The 17,247-nt window shown below is 35.7% G+C and overlaps 2 protein-coding genes across 2 annotated transcripts; one reads left to right on the forward strand and one right to left on the reverse strand.

Moving 5' to 3' along the window:
- The first annotated feature begins 996 nt into the window (after positions 1-996).
- On the forward strand, positions 997-5,128 carry LOC107774584 (leucine-rich repeat receptor-like tyrosine-protein kinase PXC3). The gene is made up of 2 exons (XM_016594166.2): positions 997-4,424; positions 4,520-5,128. Exons 1-2 carry the CDS (start codon positions 2,072-2,074, stop codon positions 4,843-4,845), a joined length of 2,679 nt encoding a protein of 892 aa, XP_016449652.2. The 5' UTR covers positions 997-2,071; the 3' UTR covers positions 4,846-5,128.
- A 1,021-nt stretch (positions 5,129-6,149) lies between these two features.
- Positions 6,150-11,547, reverse strand: LOC107774583 (NADPH HC-toxin reductase 1). The gene is made up of 5 exons (XM_016594165.2): positions 11,314-11,547; positions 10,472-10,638; positions 9,373-9,585; positions 7,590-7,960; positions 6,150-6,446 (listed from the first exon to the last, which is right to left on the reverse strand). The coding sequence occupies exons 1-5, from the start codon at positions 11,441-11,443 to the stop codon at positions 6,293-6,295; spliced, it is 1,035 nt and encodes a 344-aa protein (XP_016449651.1). The 5' UTR covers positions 11,444-11,547; the 3' UTR covers positions 6,150-6,292.
- Positions 11,548-17,247: the final 5,700 nt, after the last annotated feature.

Genomic DNA, 17,247 nt, shown 5'->3' on the forward strand with positions numbered 1-17,247 from the left:
GTATTTACAACACAACACATTATACCCGTTGTAATCCCATATTATGGCATATGGGGAGGAAAAAATTTATGCGGACCTTGTCCCTATCTTGTGGAAGTAAAAAAGTTATTTTCGAAAGACACTCGACTCAAGAAAAATGATTTTCAGCAGGTTTAAATAGTAGAACAATAATGAAGAGTACATGTTGAGGACTGTCTATGAATTTGGCCATATATAATACAGAACCATTACAATTCCGTTATAAGGATTGAGCATCTTTATCCTCAATTTCAAACAAGAACAACTCAGCACACTATTGTCCTAACTGGAAAAAGAAGAAAAATGTGTAACAGTTACAGTAGACTTAAAACAGTTTCATTGACTCATGACTCCTCATTTCTTATGACACTTCCCTTGAGTTTTTACTACTTTTGTCAGCTACCACTCATAGGTGGAATGGTTAAATTTCTTTTGTCTCGAATTTGAATTGAATTTTTTTGAAAGAATCTCTTAAGATGCAAAGTTTTACCCTGTAATTGACTTATCTAGCACGAATTCAAATTAATAGAATCATTGGATTTCAATATTAAAAAGAGTTTTAAATAACGGTAAAGTTATCTCCGTGTAACTTATAGACAGTGGCGAAGTCAGAAATTTCTCCAAAGATGTTTAAATTTGAAAGAAGTAAAAAAAATCTTCTACGAAGGATGTTCAATATATGTTATTACTTTTATTACTTACCTATATATATAATGTAATTTTCCGACAAAGAGTGGTCAATTTCTATTACTAGAGTGTAACTTCGCACCTGGTATAAGTTACGTGTTTGAGACATAAAATCAACTACTGATGCTTGTATTAAGATAAGTTGCCTACGTCACAATCTCTTGGGGTATGATTTTCCTCCTAACCATGAATCCTGAGTAACATAGTATGTTTCGTGCACCGAACTAACTTTTTTTTGTGGACTTTCAAAATGGGATGATTGTAAAATATACTACCCTTCCTTGAGTTGATGCCTCTGTTAGTATTACTCACAGATTTCTCTTTTAACCTTTTTTAAGAAATTCCTCACACACTTTCCCTCTTTTTCTCTATACAGAGCAAAAAACACAACAGACATAAAACACACACACACACACATACAAAAACACCTGGCCCCGTGAAAATCAGTTACATAATCAACGTTGTACCCATTCCCCACCCCTCCCCACCCTCCTCACAGTCTAGCTCCATGTTTGTCCTTTGAAAATCCATTTTTTTTTCTCTGCAACCTTAATCTACTCCAAATTTTGTTTTTCTGCAACTTAGTACTACACTAACAATTAGTCACTTGTTTCTTTTATACTCTTAAATATTGTTTGCAGCTCAGCTACTCTAGCTTAGTCCCAGGTTTTCTGTGTCCCTTTGTTTTTTAGTGTTTGACAGTTTGTTTGTTTTCTTCTTCTACACACACACACTGTTTTCTTCATTTCTGACATGGGTTATTCTTAGTTGGTACATTTTATTTTCTAAATTTCAGGGCTTTCCAGAATTTTTGGTTATTTTCCATTTTCAAGATTCCTCAAATGGTAAAACTAGCTCCAAATACAAATAGTCACATTTCTTGAGCATTTCAAGACTCAATCTTTTTGTCTCTAAAGCCCCTTTTTCTTCGTTAATGGCTTCTTGATTGTTGCTTTGGAGGGCTAAGGGAAAATAAAAAGAACAGAAATTGAAGAAAGGGTGTTTTCTTATATATAAAAAAACCCCAAAATGTCAATTTTGAGCTTTCTTGTGCATTTCAAGACTCAATTTTTTTTTGTCTCTAAAGCCCCTTTTTCTTCATTAATGGCTTCTTGATTGTTGTTTTAGAGGGCAAAGGAAGAAAAAACAGAATAGAGAAATTGAAGAAAGAGTGTTTTCTTAAATTAAAAAACCCAAAAAGGCAATTTTGAGCTTTATTGTGCGTTTCAAGACTCAATCTTTTTGTCTCTAAAGCCCCATTTTCTTCATTAATGGCTTCTTGCTTATTCATCATTTGGTTGTTTTAGAGAGAAAAAATAAGAAGTTGAAGAAAGGGTGGTTTCTTGAAGGAAAAAAAAAACCAAAAATGGCACTTTTGAGCTTGTTAACAACAATGTTTGTAGTGTTGGTATTATCAAGATTTCAACTTGGGAATTTCCAGTTAGTTTTTAATGATCAGAATGTAGTGGAAGCAATTAGGAAAGAGCTATTAATACCAGGGTGGGGTGTGAACACAACTGATTTTTGCTCTTGGGCTGGCATTAGTTGCAGCTCAAACAATTCAATGGTAGAAAGACTTGATCTTTCTGGTTTTAGATTACAAGGTAATGTGACTCTAATATCTGAGCTCAAAGCACTTAAATGGCTAGACCTTTCTCATAATAATTTCCAAGGTTCAATTCCACTATCATTTGGGAATTTGTCTATGCTTCAGTATCTTGATTTGTCTTTTAATAAGTTTGGAAACTCAATTCCCAGTGAATTAGGTAAGCTTAAAAACCTTAAGGCATTGAACCTTTCAAACAATTGGCTTACTGGAGTTGTACCAAATGAGCTTAAGGGGTTGGAAAATTTGCAAGATTTTCAAATTTCTACCAACAGTTTATATGGCACTATTCCATTTTGGGTTGGTAATTTGACCAATCTTAAGGTTCTTGCAGCTTATGAGAATGAGTTTAGTGGTGATATTCCATTTAACTTAGGCTTAAACTCTGAGCTTTCTTTGTTGAACTTGCATTCAAATCAGCTTCAAGGTACTATTCCTGAGAGCATTTGTGCTAATGGGAATCTTAAATTCCTGGTTTTGACTCAGAATAAGTTGAATGGAACTATTCCTGAGTCTATTGGGAATTGTAAAGGACTTTCAAGTATTAGGATTGGGAATAACAATTTGATCGGTGGCGTCCCTAAAGCAGTTGGGAATATCAGTAGTCTTACTTATTTTGAAGCAGATAGTAACAGTTTATCTGGTGAAATTGTGGCAGAGTTTGCCAAGTGCTCTAATCTCACTCTGCTTAATTTAGCTTCTAATGAGTTTTCCGGAACTATTCCTCCTGAGTTTGGTGAGCTCAACAATCTTCAGGAACTGATTGTTTCTGGTAATAACCTCTATGGTGAGATTCCAACTTCAGTTCTTAAGTGCAAGAATCTCAATAAGCTTGACTTGAGCAACAACAAGTTCAACGGCACGATACCGGCGGATATATGCAATACCTCAAGATTGCAATATTTGCTGTTGGGGGAGAACTCAATTAGAGGGGAGATACCTCATGAGATAGGGAACTGTGTAAAATTGCTTGAGTTGCAAATGGGGAATAATGAACTTATTGGAAGTATCCCTTCTGAGATTGGTCATATGAAGAACTTGCAGATTTCACTGAATTTGAGTCATAATCATCTCCATGGTCAATTGCCTCAGGATTTAGGAAAACTTGACAAGTTGGTTTCTTTGGATGTCTCTGATAATCAGCTATCTGGGAATATTCCGTCGGCGTTGAAAGGCATGCAGAGTTTGATAGAGGTTAATTTTTCAAGCAATCGATTCACTGGACCAATACCTACTTTTGCACCATTTCAGAAAAGTCCTAATTCAAGCTTTCTTGGAAACAAAGGGCTCTGTGGTGATCCCTTGAGTGGTGGTTGTGGAGATCTAAATGGTTATAACCACCGCATTTACGGTCACAAGGTTTCTTACCGAATTGTTTTGGCTGTTATTGGTTCTGGTTTGGCAGTTTTTGTATCTGTTACAGTGGTTGTTTTGCTGTTCATGATGAGGGAGAATCAAGAGAAAGCAGCTGCCAAGGAAGCTGGAATTGCCATTGAGGAAACTTCTAGCAAACCAGTGATACTAGCTGGAAATGTCTTTGTTGACAATCTAAAGCAAGCGATTGATTTTGATGCAGTTGTAAAAGCAGTCATGAAAGACTCTAATAAGACTAGTGTTGGTACCTTCAGCACTGTCTATAGAGCAGACATGCCTTCCGGGATGATTTTGTCGGTTAAGAAACTAAAGTCTATGGACAGAACTATAATTCATCACCAGAGTAAGATGATCAGAGAGCTCGAAAAGCTTAGTAAGCTCGTTCATGATAATTTAGCTAGGCCTGTCGGGTTTGGAATCTATGAAGACGTCGTCCTTCTGTTGCATCAATATTATGCCAACGGGACGTTGGCTCAATATCTTCATACCTCTAGCCAGGAACCTGAATATAAACCGGACTGGCCAACAAGACTTGCCATTGCCGTTGGAGTTGCAGAAGGATTGGCATTCCTCCATCATGTGGCCATCATCCATCTTGACATTTCTTCGGGGAACGTGCTTCTCGATTCTAATTTCAGGCCTTTGGTTAGTGAAGTGGAAATATCTAGGCTTCTAGATCCATCTAGAGGGACTGCAAGTATCAGTGCTGTTGCCGGCTCATTTGGATATATTCCCCCAGGTATTCTATTATTCAAACACATACTTATCGTTCTCCTTTTTTTCGTTTATAGAGATTGTATCTTTGGTATTGACTAGTTTTCTCTCTCTGAACAGAGTATGCATATACAATGCAAGTAACAGCTCCTGGAAACGTTTATAGTTATGGGGTTGTTTTGCTCGAGATCCTTACCACCCGATTACCTGTTGATGAAGATTTTGGTGAAGGAATAGATTTGGTTAAATGGGTACATGGTGCACCTGCGAGGGGGGAAACACCGGAGCAGATACTCGATGCAAGGCTCAGCACCATTTCCTTTTCTTGGAGAAAGGAAATGTTAGCAGCGTTAAAGATTGCCTTGCTGTGCACTGACGTGACACCAGCAAAACGACCAAAGATGAAGAAGGTGGTAGAAATGCTGCAAGAAATCACAGAAAGCTAAATGAAGTTTGCATCATCAATGTATGTCTTGATTTCGTTCCTTCATATGAATGCTTCCGTGAAAATGCTAGTGTATGACATACTTAGTCGAGGGGACAAAATGGTCGAACTCTATATACTGGTCGCTGATAGCTGGTTTACTGATGGTCGTACTGTTTTCTACTGGGGCTTCAATCATATGTTCAAGAGTTCTTTTTCTCCAAAACATGTAAATGTTGGTGAAACAGATCGATATCTCACTAGGATGATATGTTTGCAAATAGCATTTAGCTTTCCTTTTCCTATCCTCTCTTCCAAATTTAGTATAGATTCAATCATAGTTAAAGCGTCTATTCAACATGCGACTCACTTTCTATTTTGTTCCTTTAATATTAAGAGACAAGGTGTGTTGCTCTGATGGTAAACGCCCTCCACTTCTAATCAAGAGGTTGTGAGTTTGAGTCACCCCAAGAGCAAGGTGGGAGTTCTTGGAAGGAAGGATGCCGAGGGTCTATTGGAAACAGCCTCTCTACCCCAGGGTAGGGGTAATGTCTGCGTACACACTACCATCCCCAGACCCCACTAGTGAGATTATACTGGTTTGTTGTTGTTGTTGTTCTTGTAATATTAAGAGATAAGTAACTCACCATATAAGGCCTTTAATTGCTTTTGTTTCTAGCTGATATGTTACGCCTACGAGGACACTAGTTTGTTCTTCATCTCCTAGCAGAAACAAAAAACACTAGTTGATTTCTTCTTATCTGCCTAATCCTTGGCTGACAGAATTATCCGGTACCTGTGTTGGTGGGAGGTAGTAGGTACTCGGTGGAATAGTTGAGGTGCAGGCAAACGGGCCCTTACACCACGTTATAAAAGAAAGAACGCTAGTTTGTTCTTTATTTTAGCAAAACATCTGTTTAGTGCAAGTTTAACTTATTTTCACTATCTACTATTTTATTTTGGCACGAGGATGATATGAGTTAGAGCTTAGAGAAAGAAGTGAGGATTCATATCGCCGACCCCAACTTTGTTTACTGAGACGTAGTTGTTGTTTGTTGTTTGATGTATCTGTTGGTTCAAGTTCTAGGATAAGGCCAAAATACTGCCACTTCCCAATCCAAGAAGCTAGATTTGGCCTTTGTGGGCAAAGAGTTTGCGCAAGTAATCTAGCAGGTAAGAGCCCGACGCATGATGTGTGAGTTATACGCATGTCACGGGTTCGAACTCTGGCCCACACAAAAGCTTGGTATTTAAATGGAGAAGGATAGAGGAGCGGACCCATTATTCACCAAGTTTCGAAATGGGTTACCAAAAGAAAACAAGTCATTTTTCTAGCCCTTCTTCAATGTGTACTTAGAACATAATGTGCACAGAATACAACAGTGTACAAACCATGATAAGTTGATATGATTTAGTACAAACGCTGGTTACGAGTAAGTGATTTACATATATGGAAGTTAAAGTTCCCATTAAGCAGATGATGACAAGTTGAGAACTCCAATTTCCTTAGCACGGCTAATATTATCATCCAATATATTCTTCATATCTTTTTTATACACAAAACCCTTATCCATAAGCTTCTTTGATCCCCACTTCACTGCTCTCTTTGGATCATCCAAATACCTGTTTAATGGGAAAATATGAAATAATTTATCAAATAATCACTAGTAGTAGAAATGATCCTTCAAATTATATAAAACTGAGCACTTTAGTCTACTTTTACAAACTTATATACACACCAATAGTGTAAAGAAAGTTTACACTATCAGTGTAGTTTCCGACTATAGCAACAAGGCCTATACTGCCGGAGACAAGCTAGCTAGACTCTTACATAATTGAGTATATAAAGAGGAATCGTCTTATTGCTTGGCAAAAGCTTGGGAAGAATAATACCGACACCGCTCACTCATACTTAGAGAAGGCACCATACAAGATGAAGAAGTTAGCGGATAGGAAGAGGCCCTGGATCTTAGTCCAGCCTACTACGAGGATCTCGTATCCAGCAACCTAACCTATACAAAGGGCGTCGAAGGCTGTTGACTAGGTTGGAGCTATAAAGTTTGCTATGTTAAAGTAGGTTACCATTCCATGTTCGCTATATAAAAGTTAACTTGTCACTGACTTTTAACTGACCTGATAGTGTAAAAACTTTTTACATTATGAATGCATATTAGTTAAACTCTTGTTCTACTCTATAGCCTTCAAATACCAAGCATGCACAAAGAATATTCAAGTCTTCTTTACATGTCGGTAGCATTAGTACTAGTCTCATATTTTCATACCTTATTATCCGTAGATTTCTTCTACTATATGTCGGTTCTTTCGCCTCGATTATTCTATCACTTTGTCACCTTATCACATTATCTCGTTATTGTTACTACTTGTTGTGTTTGCTTCTTTTCTCTTTTACCTTGAGTCGAGGGTCTATCGGAAACAACCTCTCTACCTTCTCAAGGTAAGGGTAAGGCCTGCGTACACTCTTTCCCCAGACCCCACATTGTGGGATTACACTAGGTTTGTTGTTGTTGCACAAATAAAATTCAAGAACTACAACAACAACAAACCCAGTGAAATCCCACAAGTGGAGTATGGGGAGGGTAAAGTATACGCAGACCTTACCCCTACCTTATGACGATAGAGAAGCTGGTTCCGAAAGACGCTCGGCTCAAGAGAAGTGAAAATGAAGCAATAAACAGACAGTAGCAACAATAAAACTACTACATCAAATGAAAGAAAGTTCAAATGAAAGAAAAGAGTTCTAATTACCTTTGGTTGATATGAAACTCTGGGAATTTTTCTTTGTAATAACTGGCAATTTCTGCAGAAGAAACAAAGGAGCTAGCACACAAGAAACGACCATTTATAGATGCAGTTTCCATACCAAAAATATGAGCTTCACAAACATCTTCAATGTGTACAATTGGAACTTTTCCATCAACTTCTTCTATGAACTTGAGTTGTTGGTAAGAAATTTCATTACCAGTTACAGCTGATAATATAGCAGCCATACTTGTTGAAATATTTGACAAGAGTGTATCTCCACCCACAAGACCACAACCTAAGCTCACAACCTCAAAACCATTTTTGCCAAAGTTCAAGATTTCTTTCTCAGCCATTGTCTTTGCTTCCACATACTCCTATACCATTCAAAAAGAAAATGTTATTTTCACGTGTGAGTCTTGATTCTTTTTCATGGGCCAAACACGTATTTTTTTTACTTTTGGATGGCAGTGAGATTTGAACTCATGACTTCTTACCTGCTATGATATTATTGTTCAAGTGTATGACCATCTCATTTAAAAGTTTAACTCTTAAAAAGAGTACGCTTTTAATTACCTAATTATATTATCTCAAAAGTTAGCCACGCAAGGGTATACCCTTGTGTTGAATGAAGTGAGTGCGATTCAATTCCTAAGCAGAGATAAAAAAATTAGGTGATTTCTTTTCATATTGTCTAAATTTTGATGGGCAAAGAACAAAAGGGGTAAACTCTAGGATGAGTGAGCAATATCTATACAAACAAATATGCACCTGGGAATCCGAAAAATTGAATTTGCAAAAAATCCTCAAAAATAAAAATGATAGAAATCAGCGGGGATCCAAAATATTCAAAGCCTTAGTGTGTGTGTGTGTGTGTGTACTGTCCACATAACTGTAAGGAATACCCCACCAATCCTTTTTAATTGTCACGTTTGTCTCTCACACCCCTTAAGAATATATTAATTAATAAGATAATTTGATTAAATTATTCTTTGATATTACTCTTTCTTTCACCACATTAATCTCTCTCTACATTTATTAGAATAAGAACCCATTAGACAAGGATAACTTTGGGGAGAAAAAACTTAAGACCTTGGTGCTTAAAAGATCAAGTCATTTAAAATTAAATTTATAAAGAAAAATTAAAAAATCACTTATTGTTGATCGAAAAGAGTATCATCTACTTTTCTTATTTTTGTTTAATTTTGGGTGGATTGGAGTATTAAATTCATTGTTGAATTTTTAAAATTTGGGTGGATGGGTGTATTAGATTCATTATTGAATCTCACTAAATCCTTCATCCATCACCAAACCAAATAAGACAAACAAAACAAAACAAAATAGAAGAACATATCTATCGTGCTATAGAACTTCGGTATTATAACAAAATTATGAGCCGCTATTTAGGTTAATTTTAAAAAAAAATATAAATCTAGGCAAACGAGACGGGACAATGCAGGTTAAAACTTTGAAGAGTAAGCTTCACCCGCCCCACCCTATCTCGTTTGCCATTTTTAATAATTTTATGGACAGTCTAGTGTACAGAGTATCTCGCGTTCACGTAGGGTCCGAGAAAGAGTCGCACCACCCTAAGGAATGTGACGTAGACAGCCTATTATAATGCAAACATTAGTGGTTGTTTTCACGGCTCGAACTCGTGACCTAACATACCGTTGCTCCAAAACTCCTTTTATATAGTAAACAAAACTTGTTCATTTTTTAAACATGTTTTTTTAGTGTTATCTTTGATTGCAATTGAAAAGAAAGATAATGAGAAAGAAATATTTACCCTAACATAATCATCACTAAAAGCAAAGTGGATATTGAGAGGTGTCCAACATGTTTCATCCATCAATTCCTTGAAACCATTGCTATCATCCTTCAATGGTGAAGCAGAAAGCACAGTTCCTGTATAAATAAGCCTTCTCACTGTCCCACTCTTTATACAAGCCTTTCCAATATTCTTCACTGAAGCAACTGTTGCTTCTACCTTATTCTTATACTGTTACATTCAAATCCACAAAAATAAATAACTCACTCAAATTCAAGATTTCACTACATATGTATAAAAAATAATATTAAACTATATATACAATATAAATTTTTGGTTAGGGATGTTAAGTTGATCACCCTTCGTCGAATATAGCTCCGACGAGCACTAAGGGTGGAGCCTAACAATCAATGTAATAGGTGAGAACCATAGGGGATCGGGTACTCGGCAAGCTTAACCTAACTCCAGTGGCCACATACAATAAAGGATGGTCGGTTGAACACCCTTCATCGAAAAATGATACCCCCTTTGTTCCAATTTATGTGAACATATTTGATCGGGTACGGAATTTAAGAAAAAATGAAAGACTTTTGAAATTTGTGATCCTAAACATGTCAAAAAGGGTTCCAGAGTATTTGTGTGTTATAAAAGCTTCTCATTAAGGGTAGAATTGGAAATTTAAGCTAAATTATTTCCAAATTTAGAAAGGGGTCATTCTTTTTGGAACGGACCAAAAAAGGAAATAGGTTCACATAAACTGGAACGGAGGAAGTGTGACATATGTAAAAAAAAACTATGTTGCATATATAAATAAAAAATTCCTTCTTATACATATATATTAGTTCTTGAACATCTTTAGCGAAATTCCTGACTTCACCACAGCCTAACTCTATTGTTTCAAAAAAAATATAAAACGTTTATGTGCTAGTGAACGGTAACAAGTATGAAGTAAAATAGTTGAGGTGCATGTAAATTGATTCGAACACCACTAATAGAATAGAAAATAAAAATACATATATACACTGATGGAAAGTAATAAGAACTTGGTAAAGTTATCGGGAAATCGTACAAGTTGACTCGAACAACACCATTATCAAAAAGAAAATGAAATGGGTACCTGAAATCCCTCAGAGTGTAACAAGGGAGTGGCAACATGGAAAACAAATTCACAGCCTTGAATTGCTTGCTCAAACTCTTCTGGTCTATAGACATCAGCTTGAAATAACTTCAATCTTTCCTCTGCATTGGGGAAGCTCTTTAACAAACCTACTTTTGATTTATCCTCTGCAAAATCATCAAAATTTTGTTATTCTTTTTTTCAATTTCAAGATTAACCATGTTTAATGTAGATTCGCGCCTAATAGGCACGTTAAAGGGGAGAAACTTTTCTTGCTAGAATTTTTTCCATCAGCAAGAATCGTACTCGATACAACAACGACAACAACATATCTAGTGTGAACCTATAGGTGGGGTGGGGGGAGGAGAAATTTTTCCATTCGCAAGAATCAAACTCGATACAACAACAATAACAACACTCATTGTGTTCCCACGGGTGTAGTCTGGGGAGGATAGGGTGTACGCATACCTTACCCCTACCTTGTGTGAGGTAGAGAGACTATTTTCGATAAACCGAGTTCAATTCAACAACAACAACAACAACAACATATCCCGTGTGAACCCATAGGTGGGGTCGGGGAGGAGAAAATTTTCCATTCGCAAGAATCGAACTCGATACAATAAGAACAACAACAACATACTCATTGTATTTTCACAGGTGGAGGCTGGGAAGGTTGGGTGTACACGTACCGTGCCTCTACCTTGTGTGAGATAGAGAAGTTGTTTCCGATAGACCCTCGGCTTTGGAATCAAACTCGAGGCCTCTGGTTAAAATTCCAGGATCTCGTCCATTCCACCAAGAGTATAATTCAGGGATAAAAATGCAAAATGAAGATTACATACCCAAGTTTCTGAGTGTGGCATAAACTGTGTACCCTTTTGCCAAAAGTTTCTTCACCAGAAAAGAAGCAATATATCCTGCACCACCTGTAACACAAACCAGCGTTGAATTTCTATTATTGTTCTCCTCCATTTCTAGATTCTTATTCTGCTTTCTTTCTTTTTTTGGCAAGACCAAATTTATAGCCACGTGTTTGGTTTCATTGCATAATTATCACTTTGTACAACTTAAAGCCAAATGGCTTTTGTTTGGTCATTTATATGTTGCATTTAATGACAGTGTAACAAAATTTTGTATTATGAGTATATTTTAACATGTTGTATAATTTTTTAATCTCATTTTTTACGAAGAGTTTAAGTTCTATGTATTATGTATTAACGGTGTAAAATTATTTACAAAACCAGGTAATTTTAAAGGTACCCCTAGGTAATTTGCATTAATAACATTGATTGATAACCTAAAATAAATGATAGTAACTTGCTATGATAAACTACATTGTACAGAAAGTGTAAACAATTAAATATAAATAAATATATATATATATATATATATTTCATGAATGGTTACTTGTTTTAAATAAATTGATAGTGTAAATAATGTGAATGAGTTCCCAACAAAGGTTGTGGTGGAGTGGTAAGTACTTCTTTATCCTTAATCAGAAGTCTCGGGTTCGAGCCTCTGGGTATAGAGTCGCCTTTGTTAGGGAGTACTTTACCCCCAATGTAGGACTTTTCGGTGCGAATTCTGATTTAATCGGGTCCCGATATGGATATTGGACACCAAATTTAATCGGACCCCAATATGGTATTGGACACCTGAGTGGAAACCAAAAAAGGAACGTGGATGAGTTAAAGTCATTCATTTTAGAAGAAGCCTTTGTTGGAGAAGTACATGTTGTGGTTCTCTTTATTTGTAAAAGAATACTGTTGATAAAATGGTCCAAACTTTTGTTGTTTCTCTCTTTTTCATTTTCTTTATCGGGTCATTGTTATTTTCATGGATATTTAGATTCTTGATTTGAGGTGGTATTAATTTCATGGGTTATTCAACTTTCACTTTACTGTATCAAAATCGCTAAATTATTTTTTGCAAAAGAAAACTCTATTTATATCAAAGACACTTGAAGAAAATAAATGAAGGTAATAGTTTAGTGATTTTTACTGAGATTTAAGTAAAGTTGAGTGACTTATATGTTATACTTAAACAGAGTTAAAGTGACTTTTTCAATGTAGAAAAGAGTTTAATAACTTGAGTGTAATAAAGTAAAGGTAGAAAACTACCTTTTGGTTTTTGCTAAATTCTGGAGAGAAAAAAATGGACAGATATGACAGATTTTAATAGTCAATTTTGGACTATAACCCAATTATGCATTCAATAATGAAAACGATGGAGGGTTTAAGTTGGTCTTTTCATGTATTTCAAACTCTGAATAGAGGTCATATATAAAAGCATACAAGATATATTATTAATTTTAATATAACAATAATTATGCATTTCACATGTTAAACAATGTCTATTCAATGAATAACTAAGAAATTTAGTCCTTTTTTCAATTCTCTATTACCATTTCAAACTCCACTAATATTTTCTTTTCTTTGATTTAAATTTTCATTAATTTAAAAAAAAAAAGAAAAAAAAAAAGACAGTCCAGTGCACTAAGCTCGGACCGGACCATCAACCTTATCTGGAAAAGATTGTTTCCACGAAATACTTTCACTCTGTTTTATGTTAAGTGCAGCAGCTATAACATAAAACAGAAGTTTGCAGCTGTGAGGTACTTCAGCAAATCAAGAAAGTAAACACTTACATATATGATCAAACAAAGTAATGCAAAAAAGCCAAGAACTGACATACAATTGCCATAGCAGAAAGCAGCTCAATTGAGCAGAGTTTATCATATATCCCTCACGAGCAAATCCATTATATGAAAAAGGAATACGCGCCAGGAATACACATGGGCGCGCAAACTGAACAAAAGAACTTATTATAACATGTCAATCCTTCTTATAGGGAAAGTGAGATAAATGATTTGGAATTGTCTGAATACAGTATCAGAGCAAATCCTTTGCTCAAACAAAAAAATGGTTCAATTTCAAATGAGTTCTTTTCTAACAGAAACAAAAAACAACATAACTGAACTTCCTCAATCAAGACTTAACAATATAATTCTGTCGGCTGATGGGATTCATGACGATTGGGGGACCAGCAGTGCGAGGCCATGCCTGGAATTTCTTGTCTGTTTCTTTCGACCAGTCATTGTTGGCAACGGTGCTTGGAGTAGTACCTATACAACAAGCGACTGTCAGCACAGCACAGGCAATTTCATGATCAAAGAACTAACAAAAGGAACCAGAACTTGCCTCCAAACAATTTCCCGTCAGAAATAACAGTATCACAAACATATGCAACTGCAAAGGATGCAACAATAGAACCAACAATGTACTTGGTAGACATCTTCGAGCACCTAAAACTGGAAGATAACCTAAAACCACCAAGTAAGAGAACCAATTTTTATCTGTAAAAACATAAAGGCATTCAGTTATATAAATAGCATCTCAAGACAGCTCGTATATGATCTTTCTAAAACCATCATGAGGCTTCGGAAGCAAAGATGTATAATTTAGAGATTATCTCCAGATATAAAAATTAGTATCTCAAGATACAGCATTTCTTTAATCTTTCTGCAACCATCATGTGATTTCCGAGGCAATGAAGTATAACGTACAGATTTTCTCAAGGTACATATGAATAATATTGAGCACTTCTACGTGATTCAGTAGCCCACCGTATGATGTACCATTTAAATCTATAAAGACACGCACATACAGCTACAAACTTCAAACCTTCAAACTGAAACTATTTTATTTGGTCTTACTCTAACAAAATGTTTGTTCAGAAATGCAAGGCAAAGGGTAGTCAGTGTTATCAAAGGCGAAAAGCACAAAAAAGCTCTAAGGTCTATTGGGACTTTAAGTGCAAAGCACAAATAAAGCGTGAGCTAAAATGAAGAAAGCCGCAAATGGAGAAAAACTACAAATATGCATGTGTAGTCCAAGATTAATATCTATAAGCATGAATACCAAATATATGGACAAGGAAATTGAAGGAAATGGAAGAAAATTTACAATAAAGTAAAATATCAATTGTTTAGTGTCGCCTCTTCGGGATTACGCTCGTTGGCAAGGAAAAGTATGCCTTAGACCCTTGATAACAAGGCTCAGCGCACGCTAAGCGAGGCGAAGCGCTCAACATGTTTTGAGCTTCGCTTCAGGGCTTTAGCGCCTTTGATAACACTGAGGGGTAGCGTGAAGGAAAATAAGCTGTTGAATTACATGCCTTAGAAAAAGAATATATATCCTTCGGTTCATGATACTCGGTACAAGTGAAAGGAAAGAAGACATCTATTTCCTCTTTCTACCAGACCTTTGGGATGGGCTGAAAATATTAACACGAGTATGTTGTGTATCTTTCCCATTTTAGTTCCTGAAAGGTAGAGGGACATTGTGTACCGCCTATTAACCCTCTTCTTTCCACTAAAACATATCATAAATCAATTTTAGAATAAAGAACGGAACTCATCACCAACACTAAATTAGTTCTCGCCTGCAAGCCATTAGCAACCAACTGGAGTACCACATGAAAGAGGGGAAAAAGAAAAAAGGATAAAGAAGATAATAAGATAAGAAACATATGCACAGACCAAAGTGTCTTCACATTTTTCCCCAAATACACCAATGATATGCTGCAAGAACTTTCAGGAGTTCATAGCTCTTCATATAGTATTTCAAGATATACCACCATCAACAGAATTCGACCATTCTTTGGGAGGCTTTATATCGTTTTGTTTTTGTTATAAGGTTCATTTTCAATATCAAATCTGAGTGTTTACGCCTATACACGCGACACAACTAGATCAACAGTTCCTTCCAAATCAATATCTTAATCCATCTTAAAATTCTGCAAATGCTCCTATAAATATATGTTCTGCAAACAAAATATACTATTCAAGATATGATAGGATTAAAGTGCTATTATAGAGGAAGGGCATATATTATAACATAACATAAAAAACGGTTCCGAAAAAACTTGGCTCTTATAGTGGATGACTGTTACATAGAGATGTTGTTATAGAGAGGTTTGACTGTATATGTTCTACAAACAAAATATACTATTCAAGATATGATAGGAAAAAAGGGTGCTACGAATTTTGGCTAATTCGAACATGTAATGGTGAAGCTTCTTTATGAATAACACAAATATCTACACCAAATCACAAAGAGATAAGAAAAAGAAGCAACTAGCTTCTATTAGTACTATTCCATTTCCTCAAATCAAGGAGACAATCACTTCCATAATATTCCGTTCATGAAATCGCTTTGGTATGAAAAAAGGCAATTACCCATTAATCCAATCTTCCCTATACACATCATTTGATGCATTTCTTTTTTATCCACGTGTACATCAATCAATTGATACGGGAACAAAAGGAACGATGACCCATTAATCCTAACTAATCAAATCCCACAGATATCGTTAAAACCAGTATTTTGAAAAGCGAGCGCTTCGTCGCTTTAAGCGAAGCGAGGCGAAGCGAGAAGCTGTCGCTTTTTTCTAACTGAGGCGACCCGACCAGCAGAAGTGATCGCTTCAGCCAAGAAAGCGCGAAGCGACCCAGAAGCGAGAAGCGCTCGCTTCTGTTCAGAGGAGTCATTTTTTAAAAAAAAGTTTGGGTCTTTGTTTTTATTATACAAAACAGACCCAAACGTTATTCTTTCTCCTTCCCAACGTTAGCAACAACATCCAGCTAGGGTTTCAACCTCCAGGTAATTTTTCTTATTTTATTCTTCCCTTCTTTCTTCTCTTTTTCAGTTTTTCTCCTCTTGCGCACAGCTAGGGCAGGCGCTCGTTTTTTCCCCCCTTTTATTCTTCTTATTTATTAATTTTAATATGTATTTTAGTTTATAAAATTAATTATTATATATATATATGTTATATTTTCAGTTTATTTGAATTTTTTAATGTGTATTTCAGTTTATAAAATTAATTATTATATATGTTATATTTTCAGTTTATTTGATTAATTTTATATGAATAAGATGTTGATTCTAGTAATTTAGTGGTTTTGATTTTGCTTATTGTATGGTTTATGGAGGATTTTGTGGTACCTACTTTTAAGTTTTTAAATTGAACTTTTTGATTATTTATATTGTGTCTTTGCAAGGTTTACATTATGTTTTTTAAGAATTGCGCTTCACTTCAGCAAAGTGTGCGCTTCGCTTTTGAAGCGAGGCGAGCCCCTGTCGCTTTTTTGCGCAAAAAACACTGGTTAAAACTAATAAAATCAAACAGAGCCCTTCAGGATGCATTAAACTATACCATAAAATCAGAGGCGGATCAAAGATTTGAATTTATGGGTTCGACTTCGGAATTCTACCACATCCCATCTAATTTAGTGGGTTCAAAATCTACTGTTTACACTTAGATTTTAATCTCCTTTATAAGGTTCAAGTTATACTCCTATAACTTGTATCACATTCTAAGCTAAAGCTGCTGGATTCATATGAACCTGTAGCTTATTCATTAGATCCCCCTCTGCATACAATATCCATGCTAAGAATCAAGCTTGGCTACGATACAAACCAAACAAAAGTTGACCCATTAAGCCAAACCCTTCAAATCACACAAATAATTGGTTAAAAATTAATCAATTCAATCATTCAACCGTGGCTTCGATATGAAGAAAACAAGAATAAACCCATTAATCTAAACCGTATAACCGCACGTAAAAATGTTATTTTGTCTCTAATAAGTATTAAATCAAATAACCTAAATGCAAAATTCATCTCAAGCAGTAACAAACATGGTGGCACAAGAGTTTCAATAAATCTACACGTATTAGAGAGAAGAAAAAAAAAAAAAGGAATGAGGATGCTAAG

This window comes from Nicotiana tabacum, chromosome 23, assembly GCF_000715075.1.
Source record: "Nicotiana tabacum cultivar K326 chromosome 23, ASM71507v2, whole genome shotgun sequence".
Taxonomy (NCBI): domain Eukaryota; kingdom Viridiplantae; phylum Streptophyta; class Magnoliopsida; order Solanales; family Solanaceae; genus Nicotiana; species Nicotiana tabacum.